Source organism: Dipodomys spectabilis, unplaced genomic scaffold (assembly GCF_019054845.1).
Source record: "Dipodomys spectabilis isolate Male_0828 unplaced genomic scaffold, ASM1905484v1 ptg000210l, whole genome shotgun sequence".
Taxonomy (NCBI): Eukaryota; Metazoa; Chordata; class Mammalia; order Rodentia; family Heteromyidae; genus Dipodomys; species Dipodomys spectabilis.
This window is the reverse complement of record NW_024870887.1, coordinates 2,802,658-2,819,188: the sequence shown is the minus strand read 5'-3', so window position 1 is coordinate 2,819,188 and position 16,531 is coordinate 2,802,658. Positions and strand designations below refer to the sequence as shown.

The window sequence follows — 16,531 nt, the reverse complement described above, 5'->3', positions numbered from 1 at the left end:
CAAGCACACACACACACACACACACACACACACACACACACACACACACACACACACACAATTTAAAAATAGGATCACAATATGATCCAGTAGTCCCACTTCCAGTGTAGATGCAAGGGAATTGGAAGATCCCAGAGAAACATGTACACCATGTTCAGCCAGGAGCTGAAAGCAACTCAGATGTCCACAAAAGAAATATAATAATGCACATATGTTTATGGATTATTATCAGTAGGCTTGAAAAGAAAAAATTCTATCACATGCTATTACAAGGCTAAACCTCAAGGACGCTAAGCTAATCACTTGATGCATGTGGCCCCACTCTCGTGAAACTACTCTGTAACATAGCCCAAGTCACCAAAACAGAAAAGAGAAGCTGAGGGCCAATGGCCCACACCTGTAATTCTAGCTACTTTGGAGGCTGAGATCTGAGGATTGCAGTCTGAAGCCAGCCTGGGAAGAAAAGTTCCCATGAGACTCTTATCTCCAATTAATCACTCAGAAACTGGAAGTGGTGCTGTGGCTCAAATGGTGGAGCACTAGTTTTGAGCACAAAGAGGCTCAGGGACAGTGCTCAGGCCCTGAGTTCAAGCCCTACAAAAACAGAGAGAGAGAGAGAGAGAGAGAGAGAGAGAGAGAGAGAGAGAGAGAGAGAGGTGGTGACCAGGGAGAAGGATTTAGTGGGTTTCAGTATTGTAAGCTTAATTTTTCTAGGTATCCATTACACAATGATGTGAATATACTAACACCATTGAGCTAGATGCTTTATTTAAATATAATGGTACATAATCATTAAAAATAATTGTGAGTGACACTGTGGCTCAAGTGGTAGAGCACTCACCTGAGCTGAAGAGGTCAGGGACAGCACCCAGATCCAGAGTTCAAGCCCCATGACTGACCAAAAAAAAAAAAAGATTTATCCAGGCACTGGTGGCTCATCCTAGATCCTAGCTACTGAGGAAGCTGAGATCTGAGGATCACGGTTCAAAGCCAACCCAGGTAGGAAAGTCCATGAGATTCCTATCTCCAATTTACCACTGGAAAACCAGAAGTGGCGCTGTGGCTCAAGTGGTAAAGCACTCACCTTGAGCTGAAGAGCTCAGGGACAGCGCCCAGGTCCAGAGTTCAAACCCCATGATTGACAAAAAAGAATAATAATAACTTTGAGAAAAAAAGTATCACTTGAGCTATGCAATATTTTTATATTGAGCTGGGGGGAGAAGGAGAAAGGGATAGTCCCAAGCAGGCTTCAAATTCTTAGTCTCTCAAGTGTTAGGATCACAGGTGTTCATCACTGCAGCAGCTTGGGTTGTACAACATTCTAAGTAAGGCAGGTGAAGCAGACAAATGACCCAATTCTGGCCTGGCTGGGATGGGCCCAGGCCTCTCACCTGCTGTAATTCGCTGATCAACTTGTTCTTATCTTCTATGAGCCTGGCACAGTGCAGCTGCTGGTGGTTGAGCATCTCCCACAGCTCCTGGGGAATCTGCTTGCGTTTGCCTTCCTCCCACTTGGCAGTGATTTCATCAAATTTGTCCTGGCTGGTCTTAACTTCATTTTCCAGCTTCTCAATTCTGCAAGTATAGACATGGCCTCAGCTCAGGGTTCAGCCTTCCAGCAGCACAGACCGGTTCTGAGCTGTCTATACTACAGGGTCCAGGCAGTGGGCACTGCCCTCAGACTCCTGCCTAGAGCTAAACTGCACACTGGCGGAGCTTCTTTTAATGTTTGACCTTAAAGCTGACCCAGTAAACAAAGTGGCATGTGACAAAGCACATGTGGCATGTGTCCCAGCACAGGGCTGGGAAGGTGGCTCAGTGGTAGAGCGCTTGCCTAGCATGCATGAGGCCCTGGGTTTGATTCCTCAGCACCACGTAAGCAGAAAAAAATAAAAAGCCGGAAGTGGTGCTGTGGCTCAAGTGGTAGAGCGCTAGCCTTGAGCTGAAGAGCTGAGGGACAGTGCCCAGGCCCAGAGTTCAGGCCCCATCACCGGACCAAAAAAAGAAAAAAAGAAAGGCCAGAAGTGGTGCTGTGGCTCAAGTGGTAGAGTGCTAGAGCCTTGAGTTCAAACCCCAGGACTGGCAAAAAAAAAGAAGAAGAAGAGGGGGCAACACATTAAGGCTACACACACAACACATGTCACACACAGTGCAAAATCACTCATCATACATGCCATATACAAATCAAGAGTCAACTGGAAGGCAGTTACTCAGGAGGCTGAGATCTGAGGATCACCGTTTGAAGCCAACCAGGCAGGAAAGACTCTTATCCCCAATTAACCAGCAAAAAGCTGGGAATGAAGCTGTGATTCAAGTGGTAGAGTAACAGCCTTGAGAGGAAAAAGCAAAAGGACAGCCCCATAGGCCCTGAGTTCAAGCCCCGTACCAAAATATATATATATAAATTGGGTCCTGACAGTGCTTCAAAGTGGCTCAAGCTTTGACAAGTTGCTTAAGCGCTGCAAGATGAAGTGTCTTCATCTGTGCAAAGGAGAGGGTACAGTGCCCTTCAGAATTAAATGGGTCAGTGCTTTGCACAGGTGCACCTCACCTGGAAATCACTTAATGAGCAATCGCTGCAATAAATTTTTATTTTTTAGCAACATGATTTCAAGTGAGAGCAGAGATGTGTTTTCCCCAACTCCTTCTACATATCCCTTTCAGAACTAATTACAGTCTGGTATTTCCATATGATCCTAAGCAAAGGCCACATGTCACACCTCTGGCACCCACACAGAATGGCACAGTTAATACTTGTGGGAGGGAGGGAGGTGGGGGAAGGAGGTTCCTATGGGTCGGGGAGTCCAGAAGGCTAAGTTGGACACAGTCAAACTGCAAGGATTCAAGAGAGCCCAGCCCTAAGCTGCTCACCTCTGCCGCTTTAGCTCCTCTTCCTCTACCCGCCTGTGGATCTCTCTGATGTCTGTAGCCACCTGGATGTTGGTCACCAACTCTGTGCCATAGAGCAGCAATTTAGCCAGTTTCTGGAAGAAGGAGGAGGGGGGAGGAGGAGGAGGGAGAGAGAGAGAGAGAGAGAGAGAGAGGAATTCATCAAATAGCTGGGCTGTAGCTGGGGTGCTGTGGTTCATGTCTATAATCCTGCTATTCAAGAGACTGAGATCTGAGGATCATGGTTTGAAGCCAGCCAGGGCAGGAAAGTCTGAGAGTCTTATCTCCAATTAACCACCAAAAAGCCAAGAGTGGAATTGTGGCTTAAGTGGTAGAGCACTAACTCAGAGCACCCAGTCCTAAATTCAAGCCCCAGAACCACCACCACCACTACCACCACCACCATCACCACCACCACATACACACACACACACACACACACACACACACACACACACACAAATTAGAGCACTATGAAGAATTTAGGGACATTAAGGCTGGGGTGTGGTTCAATGGTAGAGCTTTTGTTCTACCATGACATGAGAAAATTCTAAGGATTAGGGTCAACACTCAGTGGTAGAGCCCTTGCTTAGTATGTGTAGCATGTGTGAGACTTTGGATTCAGTCCCTAGCACCCCACAAAATAAGATTAAATAATAAATCTGAGTCACATATTTAAGACTCAAAGTAAATTGAAAATCAAAATAAGCCAGGTGCTGGTGGCTCATGCCTATAATCCTATTTACTAAGGAGATCTGGAGGATCTGCCAGCCTGGGAAGAAAAATATGTGAGACCTCATCTCCAACTAAACAGTAAAATGCTGGACTGGAGGCATGGCTCAAGTGATAAAGAGTTTCAGTCATGAATAAGAAAGCCAAGCAGGGATTCAGGTCCTGAGTTAAATTATAGATAGATAGATAGATAGATTAGATAGATAGATAGATATACAAACTAGAGATCCATATACCATGCATAAATGTTTTAAAATTATGATATGTAAGACTCAAAACCTTCTCTATCTTCTTACCTTGATTCCTTTACAGAAAGCTAGAAGTCCAAGGGGACTGAGACTACACTCAGAATTCCAGTCAAAGCTGGTGCCCAAAGTCCAGAGCCACTCACTTCTCTGTCCAGTGAACAATGTGGATCTCCAGAACACACCATTGCAACTCTATTATAGGGTCCACTGGTTTCAAAACCAGTGGTCTTATCTTCCCTGAGCAGGACCTGGGAAGAAGCCCAGGCAGGCCTTGGAGGGCCAGGAAACAACACTGTGCATTACCATGATACTTGGTGATGGAAAGGTGAAGAGACTTGGTTGCCTTTTCTAGGCTTTACTCTCGAATCAAAGCTGTTGGTCTGTTAAGATCCCTTTCTGCTCTTTTTCTTTTCTTACAGCAATGATGGAGTTTTTCCTGTTTATTGATATAAGCTATGCACCACCATCCATGAAAACAGGGTCTCACAGAGCTTACAAGTTCATTGGAAACCTCCAAATGGTAATAGTCCAATCCAGATCTGTCTAGAGACAGTGATGTAAAATGTATGATTCCTACCAGCCCAACCAAGCAGACCATGCCGGCTGCCATCTTTACTCCTCCAGCCCTATGACCACCTGCCAGCAACCCATACCAGTCTGCTTTCTTCTTTCTGTTTGTAGCTCTTGCTTTGGTCTTCCTCACTTTCCTTCTTCCCATCTAAATATTCTCCCAATGCTTCCCTGTGACAAAGAAAAGAGGGGGCAGTGTAGAGACTCAAGTTATTTCTATGCCTAAATTTGAGACTTTCAAGGTTCAAGAGTACTTAAAACCATATATAAAAACGTATTCTGTTTAGATAAAGTATTTTTAAAACAATAGTAAAATACTACAAGGAAATATAGGAGAATGCAAATATCTTAGCATAGAGCTCATCTTTGAATAAGACCAGTCGGGAGAGGGGGAAATGATTAATTTTTCTGTGAAAATTAAGGGGCACACTGGGGACAGGGACTTGGAGGCTGCTTTTGCTGGAAGCACTGACTCTTCACTTGGGCCTGTAGATGCCCTATGGATAATGGAAAACGGGGTGGGGGAACTTGTCATCTCTGGCTTCATTTCATATCTACATTATAATCAACAGCCTGCCAACTGCTAGTTTTTACAATGTCCTATTCTAGACCCCCATAAGGTACCTTGCAGTTTCTAGTAATTGCCCTAACCTGAGGGCCTAACTCCATCTTGCCTTTCTAATTAGTGGGTTGTTGTTGTTTTTTTTTTTTGAGGGGGAAAAGGGGAGTGCAAAGACTAAAAGTCAGGGCCTTGCACACCAGGAAAGCACTCTACTACTGAGCTATGTCCATAGTCTTAACTAGCTCTTTAAGTCATTCTCTCCTAAAGTCCCCTTGGCTCTTAGGCCTGACTGATGAACATCTTATAGAAAATGACCCCGATTATCCTCCAGGCAACAGGAATCTTCTTGGTGCCAATAACATTCCAGACAGGAAATAATGGCCCAAGATAAGGTCAACTGAACCACAGCAAGACTAAAACCTCAATTCCAACGTGGAAAGCTTGACCATTGCCCCTGCCTTTGTTCTCTATTTCAATTTAACCCAAAGACTTCTTAAAGCTCTTGAAGACATGGATCACTAGACCTCTGAGATTCCTTCCAGTGTGGTCACACTGACAACCCTCATCTCTGACTGGATTTCTATGGCAGATGGCCAAGTCTGGTCTCGTGGGACACCCTGCAGCAGGGACTTTTGTCGCAGTATGGGTAGCAAACTGGTAAAAATGTTTATAAAATGTACTCATAAAGGAAAAAGGCTCAGGACTCAATCCCTAGTACTATGGAAAGAAAGAAAAGATGTAAGAAAGAAAAGAAAGAAAGAAAGAGAGAGGGGGGAGAGACGAAGGAAGGAAGGAGGGAAGGAAGGAAATGGGATGGAAGGAGGAAGGAGGGAGAGAAAGAAAGAGGGAAGGGAGGAAAAAGAGAGAAAAAAGAAGGAAGAAGGAAAGAAAAAAGAGAAAGGAAGGAAGGAAAAGGAGAAAAAGAGAAAGGAAGAAGGAAGGAAGGGAGAAAAAGAGAAAGGAAGAATGAGGAAGGAAAAAATGAGTGTAGTCCTTTTGATATTTGCTAAAAATAACATGATTTCTCTATCTCCTCATCTCTCTGTTCTGCCTCATTTCAATCTATTAGACATTTGCTTTAGATGTGAATAGGAGAAGGAACTGGGGCAGGGGAGAGGTATACATGATTATTAAACAATCCCAGTCACAGGCATGCAGTGGTCATAGGTGGTCACAAGTAGTCTCAGGATTATTGTAAGAGTCAGTGCTGCTGGAAGTGGTGCTGTGGCTCAAGTGGTAGTGCACTAGCCTTGAACACAAAGAGGCGCAGGGACAGCACTCAGGCCCTGAGTTCATGCCCCAAGACTGCCAGAGATAAATACTCAGAGATGACCAGGTGCTGCTGCCTTGTGCGTGTAATCCTAGCTACTCAAGAGGCTGAGATCTGAAGATCAAGGTTAGAAGCCAACCCAGGCAGACTTTGAGTTCCTAGAATATTGCTTTTCTCCCAAAGGAATAAACTGTTCCTGCTTTTACCTCCTGCCACTCCTGATGCCTTGAGATACCCCCAAAAGTGGACCTCCGTCCTAGGATACCTGTTACATTTTTGTCAGTCATGGGGCTTGAACTCTGGGCTTGAGCACTGTCCCTGAGCTCTTCAGCTCAAGGTGAGCGCTCTATCACTTGAGCCACAGTGCCACTTCAGTTTTCTAGTGGTTTATCATGGACTTTCCTGCCCAGGCTGGCTTTGAACCGTGATCCTCAGATGTCAGCCTCCTGAGCAGTTAGGATTACAGGCATGAGCCACCAGTGCCCGGCAAGACTTTCATTCTTTTTTGGGTAAGATTTGTTAAAAACTGAAGTTTCTCGTCTGACCCAATGTCCCTCCCTGACTTTGAATTTTTTTTTTTTACAGAAAGCTCTTGCAGGTACACAAAAAGTATATATATGCACATCAAATGAAATATGGACATTGGGTCTAACTGGCACCATCTTGGCATCTTAGTGGCTGAGAAGGATTTCCTGAAAACTCTTAGAGGTAAAGTCCCACCCCACCCCCCAGGTGAAGGCTTGCCTGAATTCCTAAAAGCAGGGGCAGGGACTTGGACAGTATGTTCCTGCACCTGCCAGACCAGTACCATGAACTCCTGAGACTCTCTGAACTCTTGAGCTCCCTGGGACCCTGCCCCTTGACCGTGATTCTACTTAGGCCCACCACCTCAACCACCATTTCATCATTCCTTCTTCTGGTCACCATGGTGTCCCTCCTTCAGCTCTCCATTTGAGTTGATCTGGTTTGTGGAGATTGTTTTTCTGCTCTTTCTTTACTTTCCTCACGGCTCAGTTTTCTAACAGTATTAAGTATAGTCAAGGCTGCAAGTTTTTGGGGGACATGTGCCCATTCACAGTTGCTGGCTTTCTAATAAAGACTCCCAATTCAACCTCTCAAAATGTGGCTTCTCTGTATCTCGTGATCAAATTCCCATATAACACAATGACTAGTGTGATAGGGAGTTCATTCTGCTTCCCAGTTTCCATGCCAATCACAGGAACTTAAGATTCATACTGAAGCAAAATATAGCAAGGAGAAATAGAAAATGGCAGGGAGAAGCATTATCTGCTTCCTATACAGGAAATGGGATGAAGATGACTCAAAATTGGTGGTCTTACCTGGAGTCTTAGTATTTTTCTGAGCTGAGGAATTACGCATGGTCATGTTTTCTATGTGGGGTGCATATGTGGTGTGGTGTGGTGTGTGTGTGTGTGTGTGTGTGTGTGTGTGTGTGTGTGTGTGTGTGTGTGTGTGTGTTTGTGTGTGCGCGCACATGCGTGCGTGCTGGTATTGGGATCTGAACTCTGAGCCTCATGATCTCCCTTGGCTTTTTCGATGAAGGATGGTACTCTAACATTTGAGCCACAGCTCCACTTCTAGTTTTTTGCTGGTTAACTGGAGATAAGAGTCTCATGGACTTTCATACCTCAGGACAAATGAGCCAATACTTTATTATCCAAACAGTCATTGTAAAACAAAATCCCTGTATCTCATTCTCTCTCTCTCTCTCTTTCTGTCTCTCTCTTTCTCTCTCTCTTGGTCTGTCATGGGGCCTGAACTCTGGGCCCGGGCGCTGTCCTTCAGCTCTTCAGCTCAAGGCTAGCACTCTACTACTTGATCCATAGCACCACTTCTGGCTTTTTCTGCTTATGTGGTGCTGAGGAATCGAACCCAGACAAGCACTCTACCACTGAGCCACCTTTTCAGCCCTCTCATTCTCTTTTGAGTCTTTCTAACACTGGCCACCAACTCCCCACACTCTTTGTTCAAAGTCTAAGGTCTAAGAGTCAGCTTGCCAATTAAGTCTCCACCCTGTGTCCCTACCTGTTTACAAAAATCTGTTAAGTTTCTATTTCCCATATGTTATATTGTTTTCCCTGTGTGAAGTACAAATTCCTGCCCCTCTTGCAACAGTCTCATTGCACTCCTCAAAATGTGACTCTCCCCACAATTCCTGTAGTCCACGTAACACCTTTGCAACACTTTCTTCATACTCTATCCCTCAAATTCCCATGGTCCAAGTAATGTGACCAATGTAACTGCCCCTAAAATTGTGTTTACATTCTGCCCCCCCCCCCCCCCCCCCCCCCCCCCCCCGTCCACAGCTGCTGCCTCCATTCCTGCTTGGAGCAGCCCGGCAGGTCTGTCCCCCAATAAAGACTTGAGCCCATATCAGTCAATTTCCTCTCATTTCTTACACAAAGTCCAGCCTGGATTGATGAAGTAGCAGAATTGAGTTATGATTCCTCAGTCCCAGTCTAACCCAAACCCTCTTTTTCTTGAGAAAACCTTTCTTTCTTGTCATTTCATCCTACAGAGATTGCTCTTTGTTTCTTAGGAAGAATCCCAATGTGTTCACGCTACTCAGGCCTTCAGATATGGCCAGGCTAATACAGATTCAAGCCCCACCCAGAGAGGTACTCTATTCCCTTGACTATTTTGACTATCAATTAATTAGTTACCGTTGTTATCTAAATAGTCCCTTCCTGCTACTTCCTGGAGCAAAGATCAATGTGTTTCAGAAGGGAAAAAAACTATACAATACAGGTCTGCTACAAATTTCTCTCTAGTTCTAACTGAAATCCCATTGCTACCCTTCATTCATCATCTGTAACTGTCCAATATGATGGCCAATATGGTGGCCACTGACCAAACAGGACAACCAGGCACTTAAAATGAGGCCAGTCTAAACTGAAACATGCTAGGAGTTTAAAATGCATTTTGAAGATTTTCAACAATGAAAAATGCAATCCATCTCAGTGAGATGATTCATACTGATTGTGAAGCCAATTTTAGACCTCAAACTCCAGGAGTTCCACATGTCAGGTCTGGCCCCTCAGCTCCATACTCTAAATGAAAAGACACTGCAACAGGCAGAGAAAGGAGATCTATTACATATCACAGGCTGCCACGCGAAGACTGAACTTCAGTTCATCTTCAGCTGTGTTTGAATATAAACATGAGCTATAGGTTTAAGTAGAGCAAGAATTAGGGGCAATGGTTGAGACATTTAAATAGCTTTATAATTGCAGTGACAAGCGTGTTTGGAGGTGGTCAGCAGAGGTAGCCAGAGGTGATGTCAGAGGTTGTCTGAATGTCCATTGTTTTAGAATTGGTCAGGTGGAACCTTCTTATAATGAGTCACCAACACCTGGCCAGTAGCCCAGCCTCTGGTGTGCTCCTTTGTGGCTCTTTGGCTTCTTAGATGTTGGTGAAGTGTCTGCAGGAGAAAATGGCTTGGGGCAAATGGAGGCTGGATGACAGACAAGATCTCCTGATTTTAATTAACGTGTGGACACAAGTAGGGAGGAGCCAGTGCTTTTAAGCCCTTGTTACAACTGCTTGTTGAATTGATAATATTTTTTATACATTGGATAATATATTAAATATATACATATGCGTTTTATATGTTGGGTTATAAGTATTTGCCTATATTATATATGTTAGATATTATATATATTTAAATAAAATATGAACAAAATTTTGTTTTTTCCTTTTTAGGTGTAGCTATTATTAAAATTACATATTATATTTCTGTTGTTTAGCACTGACTTAGCTTATTCCCCTTATTCCGTCACCTTAGATTTGGGCTCCCTCTTGGGGGCTGAATCCTCTTTAGGGAAACTTTCCTCACCATTGCCATATTTGTGGCCTAAATAGGAGCTGCCATCTTGAATATCCCACTTTCTCACTAAAGTTCTTTTTCAAGATTCTTTAAAAAAAAAAAAAGGCCCTTCATTATTTGACTGGGTTTAGAGCTGAAGATGGGAAATCATTTTCCTTCAATGTGGCTTATTTATTTGCTTGTTTTCCAGTGTAATATTTGAGAAACTTTAAGTCATTCTGTCTCTTACTCCTTTCTTTGTATGTGACCAGCTTTTTGGGTTTTCCCACTTTGAAAGTTTATAGGTCCTTTTCTGGTGGTGGTGGTGGTGGTATTCCCTTCTTTTCCCATCTCCTTCCCTTCCCTTCCCCCTTTGGCTTGTTTGTTTGGGTTTTTGGTATTGGGAATTGAATTCAGGGCCTTGCACATCTTAATTACATACTCTATCACTGAGCTACACCACTGACTCCTAGGGTGAGTCTATTTTCCTCCAGTGCTGAACATTTCCAATGGATCATGTTCAGTCAGGAAGCTTATGATCTTCAGGGCTGAGAAAAGTCTTGCATTCTTCCAGTGACAATGCTCTCCCTTCTATTTACTCTGATTTTTTTCTTTTGGTTCAAAAAGACACACTGGATCTTCTGGACTGTTCCTCTTTTTTGGTGGTACTAGGGTTGAAGTCAGGGCCTAATGCTAGTTGGCTTGCTTGCTTATGACTAGTACTCTAACACTTGAGCCACATCTCTAGCTTGGATTTGGGCCAAATATTTTGGAGATGAAGTCTTGTGTACTTTGCTCTCTGGGTTGATTTCAAACTTCAATCTTCTGGATCTCAGCTTCTTGAATAGCTAGGATTAAGGGTATGAACCATCCTGGTGGAGTTTAGCTTTGAGTGAATCAATGGAGACCAGGAATGGCTCTCTCGGACACCAATGGCCTGTCAATGATGGCTAATGTGGCTAATGGTGTGGATTCAGGGGTAAATGGGGATTGCACTTTCTGTTCAATAGTGCTGTGATCCTAAGTCTGCTATACACACACGAACACCTAGGTACTGTGGACTCCTTACGATCAATAACCAGCAGACAGGAAGGAGTCAACATCCCCACAGGGCAACTGGTCCTGCCAGGCAGGAAAAGGGAGACAGACTGTTACACACGGAGGGCATCAGAAATTCAAGTTCTCTTAGTTATTGGGGTCTCTGGGAGCAAATGTAGCAACTCTAGCCTGAGAAAGGTATGGTTTTCAGGGTCTCAAATACTTCAGAAATTAGAAGTTCTGTCACTCCCCAGATAAGCCACTGAACCTGTAGAAAGGCTAGGTACGGTACACCAAATAAATAATTGTAGAAGGAAAGAAGGATGGCTGCAAGAATGACACTGTTGAGTATGTTAATATCTCTACTAGCAGGGGGCATGGGTGACTCAAGTGTGTAATCCTAGCTCCTCAGGAGGCTGAGGTCTGAGGATCATGGTTCAAAGCCAGCCCGGTGAAGGAAAGTCCATGAGACTCATCTCCAATAAACTACCAAAAAGTTGAAGTGGAGCTGTGGCTCAAGTGGTAGCGCAGTAGCCTTGAGCAAAAAAGGTTCAGGGATGGAGGGAGCCCAGGCCCTGAGTTCAAGTTCCAACAGCAAGCAGCACAGACAACAAAGCTCTGAGTTTGGGGAAGTTTTTGGAGTTTTTTCCAGCTCATCGATCCTATTCCCCAGCAGGGCGCTCGGCTCTCACTACACAGCAGCACCTCCGCCTGCCCCAAAGCCCCGCGGCCCGCGCCCGGCGCCCTGGCCCCTCCCCGGCGCCCCGGCCCCTCCCCGGCGCCCCGGCCCCTCCCCGGCGCCCCGGCCCCTCCCCGGCGCCCCGGCCCCTCCCCGGCGCCCCGGCCCCTCCCCGGCGCCCCGGCCCCTGCAGCAGGACGGGCCCAGGCCCCGGCTCACCGCCTCCGGGCTTCCAGACGCGCTGCGATGCGGAGGCGCCGGGCCTGGATGCGCTCCTGAGGGTTGTCAGAGTGTATGGAGGGCCCCTGACTCGAGGCGGCCTCTTCTGCATTCTGCTCCACCAGGGCCTCTATGGGAATGGGCGTCTGAGGATTCATGGCAAAGCCTCCCGCCTTGGGCAGCTTGGCCCGGACCCGCTGCACGGTTGCTAGCAACAAGCCGTTGCCAGGGAACGGTGGTCACGTGACTCGCGCCTCGGCGCGCCTCCGCTCACGTCGGGGTCCGGATGCTCCCGGGAGCTGACACCGAAGCCAGACAACCAACTAGTGGTTCAGCCCTGGCTCTGATGATTAATCAGCACACATTCATTTTTCTAATCAATATCCCTAAAAAGCATACTCATCCGATATAACTTGAGCGCCTGCCATACCCAGTGCTAGAGTTTAGGATATCAGTGCTGTCCTTTGCTGCAGGAGGGTGGATGGAGTCCGCCCTGGGCCCACCGCCCCTCTGCAAGTGTGAACCTAACGTATTCGGCCTCTCAACTCCTCTAGAATGGAAACTACTGTCACCTCCATGAATCTGTACCCAGCAAGAGTGGCTGTCCTCTATAGCAATTTTCAGTAGGTTTGAAACCTAAAACAATAGCACATCACATACTTAAGAAAAGAGGAGAGGGTTTGTTTTTGCTTTTCTTTTTTCTTTTTGGGGAAAGCAGAGGGTGCAAAAAGGGAGGAGGGAAGGATGAACAAATACAATCATGCTTTTCTGTGTACACTCTGTGGAAAATGACCTATGTAACTTGAGGGCAGGAATGGGAGGGGGAAATTAGGGGAAAGCAAAGGAAGGGGTGACATGGTCCAAAAAAGGAAATGTCTTCATTGATTTATGAAATGGTAATCTCTCTGCACAATAACAATAAATTTTAGGGTACAAATACAGATCACAATCACTCTCATAGAAACACTGTTCCTGGATAGATATATCGATAGATCAATAGATCAATTGATGGATCAATAGAAAGATAGATTTTTGTGGCAATCCTAGGGCTTGAACTCAAGGCCTGGGTACTGAGATGTTCTTTTTGTTGTGTTGTTGTTGCTTAAAGATCACTCTACCACTTGATCCACAGCTTTATTTCTAGCTATTTTGGTGATTAACTGGAAATAAGAGTCCTACAGATTTTCATGCCCAGACTGACTTTGAACCACAATCCTCAGATCGCAAACTTCCTAGGATTTCAGGCATGAGTCATCAGTCCTTACCTATTTCCTCGATATTTTTGTGTCCTGTTGTCCACAAAAACATTCTTGTCATTACCAATGAACAATCCTGGTCTGGCACATTGGTTTAAGCCTGTAATCCTGGCTACTTGAGAAGCACAGATAAGGGATGAGTAGTTCAAGACTAGCTTAGGCCAAAACAAATAACTAAATAAAAAGCTTGGGAGATTATATCTCTGCCTGTGACTACATGATATATGCCTTTCACCCCAGCAACATAGGAAAGTATAAATAGGAGGATCAAAGTCCAGGAGACCATATCTCAAAAAAAAAAAAAAAATAACCAACATGCAAAGGGCTGGCAGGAGCACCTGTCCAGAAAAATGCAAGACCCTGAGTCCAAATCCCAGAACATTTCCTCATCCCAAAAGGGAAAAATGTTTTAAAGGGTTTTAAAAAACAAATGAAACCATTTGACAGGGTCTTACTGGGAACCTAAGGAAAGAGCAGTGGGTTGTGCTACAATTCAGTTACTACTCACAGCCCTGCCCTGCCACTTTGGGCAAGTCATAACTTTTGGAGGACTTAGCTCATAGTCAAGCCAAGTAAGCTAAGCCCTTTGTAAGACTACCAAGGGCAAATGGAGAGTTTCCAAATCTGCAAGTGGTAGAGAACACAGAACAGCCTAGAGTCCAAATTGCTGCTAACTTTATCTGATACCTGGCACTGTGGGGAGACAGTTGTTTCTAGGCTTCTGGACCCTTTGCCAAGTCTCTCCCCTCTCTCTCAGTCTCTCTCTCTCTCTCTCTCTCTCTCTCTCTCTGTCTTTGGTTGTAGCCACAGCATTTAACTTTCCTTGGGGGTCACTGGTCCATGTTCTTCTATGTATAAGGAAATAAGTAGAATAACAGGAGATAGTCTGCATGGATCAGATGCTATACAAGGAATAGGTCAGAATAAAGACAGCATGAACATTCGTGAAATTTGCACAATAAGCAACCAGTGGTCTCAAAGCTGTCTGGTGACTTGCCTCCCCTTTCTTTTCCACATCAGAGGAAGTTTTTTTTTTGTTTTGTTTTTTATAAAGATGTGTGGGGAGGGGTTGAAATGGGGATAATAATTTATTTTTTTTTAATTTAATTTAATTTTATTTGTGAACATACTGTACAGAGGAGTTACAGTTACATGGGCAGGATAATGCATACATTTCTTACAAAGCATTGCAGCCTCCTCCTTTGTTTACCCTTCACATCCCTTCCCAGCCTCCCCCCTCCCCCCCAATCCCAATCCTTCTCCTTCCCCCCCCCCCCCCCCCCCGCACCGACGTTGTAAAGCTCGTTTTGGACATGACAACTTGTACTTCTCATTGTTGCAACAGGTCCACCTGTATCCTTAAACAACTGGTTTTTCCCCATCTCCTCCACAAGTTATACTGACATCAAATATAGTGAAAGCAGGGGGATAATAATTTAGTGATAGAGCACTTCCTTGCATGTGTGAGAACCTGGGTTTGATCCTCAGAAACACACACACCACACACACACACACACACACAGGGCCTGGATGCCCTTTGCTGGCAAGAGCTTTGCATTATATCTGCTATGAACCATCTTCTAGGCCCACCCACCCTATAACCACAATAAATGCCACAAGCTAGCCTCCTTCCTTGGTTCTTAGGCACCATTTTCTTCTCAGCTGGAAAGATTTCTTTGCCTCAATTATGCAAGCAAGCTTTTTCATGGGTTGGAAAAAGATTTAATTTTATTTTTATTAGCCAGGTGCTGGTGGCTCACACCTGTAATCCTAACTGCTCAGGAAGCTGAGATCTAGGGCATGGATCAAAGCCTGCCCGAGCAGGAAAGTCCGTGAGACTTTTATCTCCAAAAAACTATTCAGAAAAAGCTGGAAGTGGCACTGTGGCTCAAGTAGTAGAGCACTCACTTTTTGTACAGAGGCGCTCAGGGACAACGCCCAGGCCCTGAGTTCAAACCCCAGGACTGGCAAAATAATATTTTTATTGTTATTATAAAGGTGATGTACAGAGGGGTTACAGTTATGAGTCAGGTAGAGAGTTCATGTCTTTTTGAACAAGGTCACGCCTCCCTCCCTCGCTCCCAGTTTGTCCCTCCCATCTCTGCCCACAAGTCATATAGGTGATGTTCAACATAGGGGGCAGTGAGTACTATTGCTGCATTTGTTCACCTCCATTTTTGTACCTCCTCCTACACACCCAAAGACATATAAACAGAACAAAAAGGAAAAGAAACAAGAACAGCAAAAAATAAGAAACCTCGTTTTCATTTCCTGGAGTATATGATCAGATGCAAATAGGCATTGTGCCTTTCTGTTCCTCTCCTAAGAGTATCCTACCTTGGTCTCACTGTAGGTGAACACTTAGAGACATGTATAATTTATTATGTCCTGGTATCTTAGATCTTGCTTCCACATGCCATTTTTCTCTTTGAGCTTGGTTTACTTCACTTAACATGATTTGTTCTAGGTTCATCCATTTCCCTGAAAAATGACATATTATTCTAATGGCTATGTAAAAGTCCACTGTGTATAGGTACCACATTTTTTGGATCTACTCATCTATTGTAGGGCATCTTGGCTTTTCCCCCAACTTGGCTAATATGAATAGTGCAGCAATGAATATGGATGTGCAGGTGTCTTTTTGATATCTTGGCTCATGATGTTCTGGGTAGATGCCCAGGAGTGGTATAGCTGGGTCATAGGGAATGATCAGTGTTTAGTTTTTTGGGGAACTTCCAGAGTGGTTGTGCCAGTTTGGAAGAGATTTTTTACTCACCATTAGGAAGGCTCTGTTCCAGGATAGTATGCCAGACTTAATCACAAGTTAGCATGTGTACCAATTGGGCAATTCTATTTAAAAGAATTATCCTAGGAAGATAATAGGTCTAGGTTATATATTCTTGGAGATGGAATTAGATCAGTTTTATTCCACATGATACATATAGCACCTAGCACAATAATTGATAATGTTGTAAATACTCCCAAAATTTTTGTCAAATGAAAGGTATGTTTACTTACAATATTAAAAACTGGATATGACACAACTCTACAATAGGGACCTGATAAAGTATTTATGGATGTAACACAAATTTAAGAAGCAATCTGACTCGAGACACTTTAAGACATGTTAAAGAGGGCTGGGAAGGTGGCTCAGTGGTAAGAGCGCTCGCCTTGCATGCCTGAGGCCCTGGGATCGATTCTCAGCACCACATAAGCAAAAAGAAAAAAGCCAGAAGTGGCGC

The 16,531-nt window shown here is 44.6% G+C and overlaps 1 protein-coding gene across 1 annotated transcript in view; it reads right to left on the bottom strand.

Moving 5' to 3' along the window:
- The window catches only part of Drc1 (dynein regulatory complex subunit 1), a 36,636-nt gene extending 24,445 nt beyond the window's left edge, over window positions 1-12,191 (bottom strand). The window contains exons 1-4 of the mRNA XM_042696758.1: window positions 12,034-12,191; window positions 4,523-4,610; window positions 2,872-2,984; window positions 1,392-1,575 (exon numbers count right to left, since the gene is read on the bottom strand). Coding sequence (XP_042552692.1) covers window positions 1,392-1,575; window positions 2,872-2,984; window positions 4,523-4,610; window positions 12,034-12,191 — 543 coding nt within the window. The remainder of the gene's footprint in view (window positions 1-1,391; window positions 1,576-2,871; window positions 2,985-4,522; window positions 4,611-12,033) is intronic.
- Between the last annotated feature and the right edge of the window lie 4,340 nt (window positions 12,192-16,531).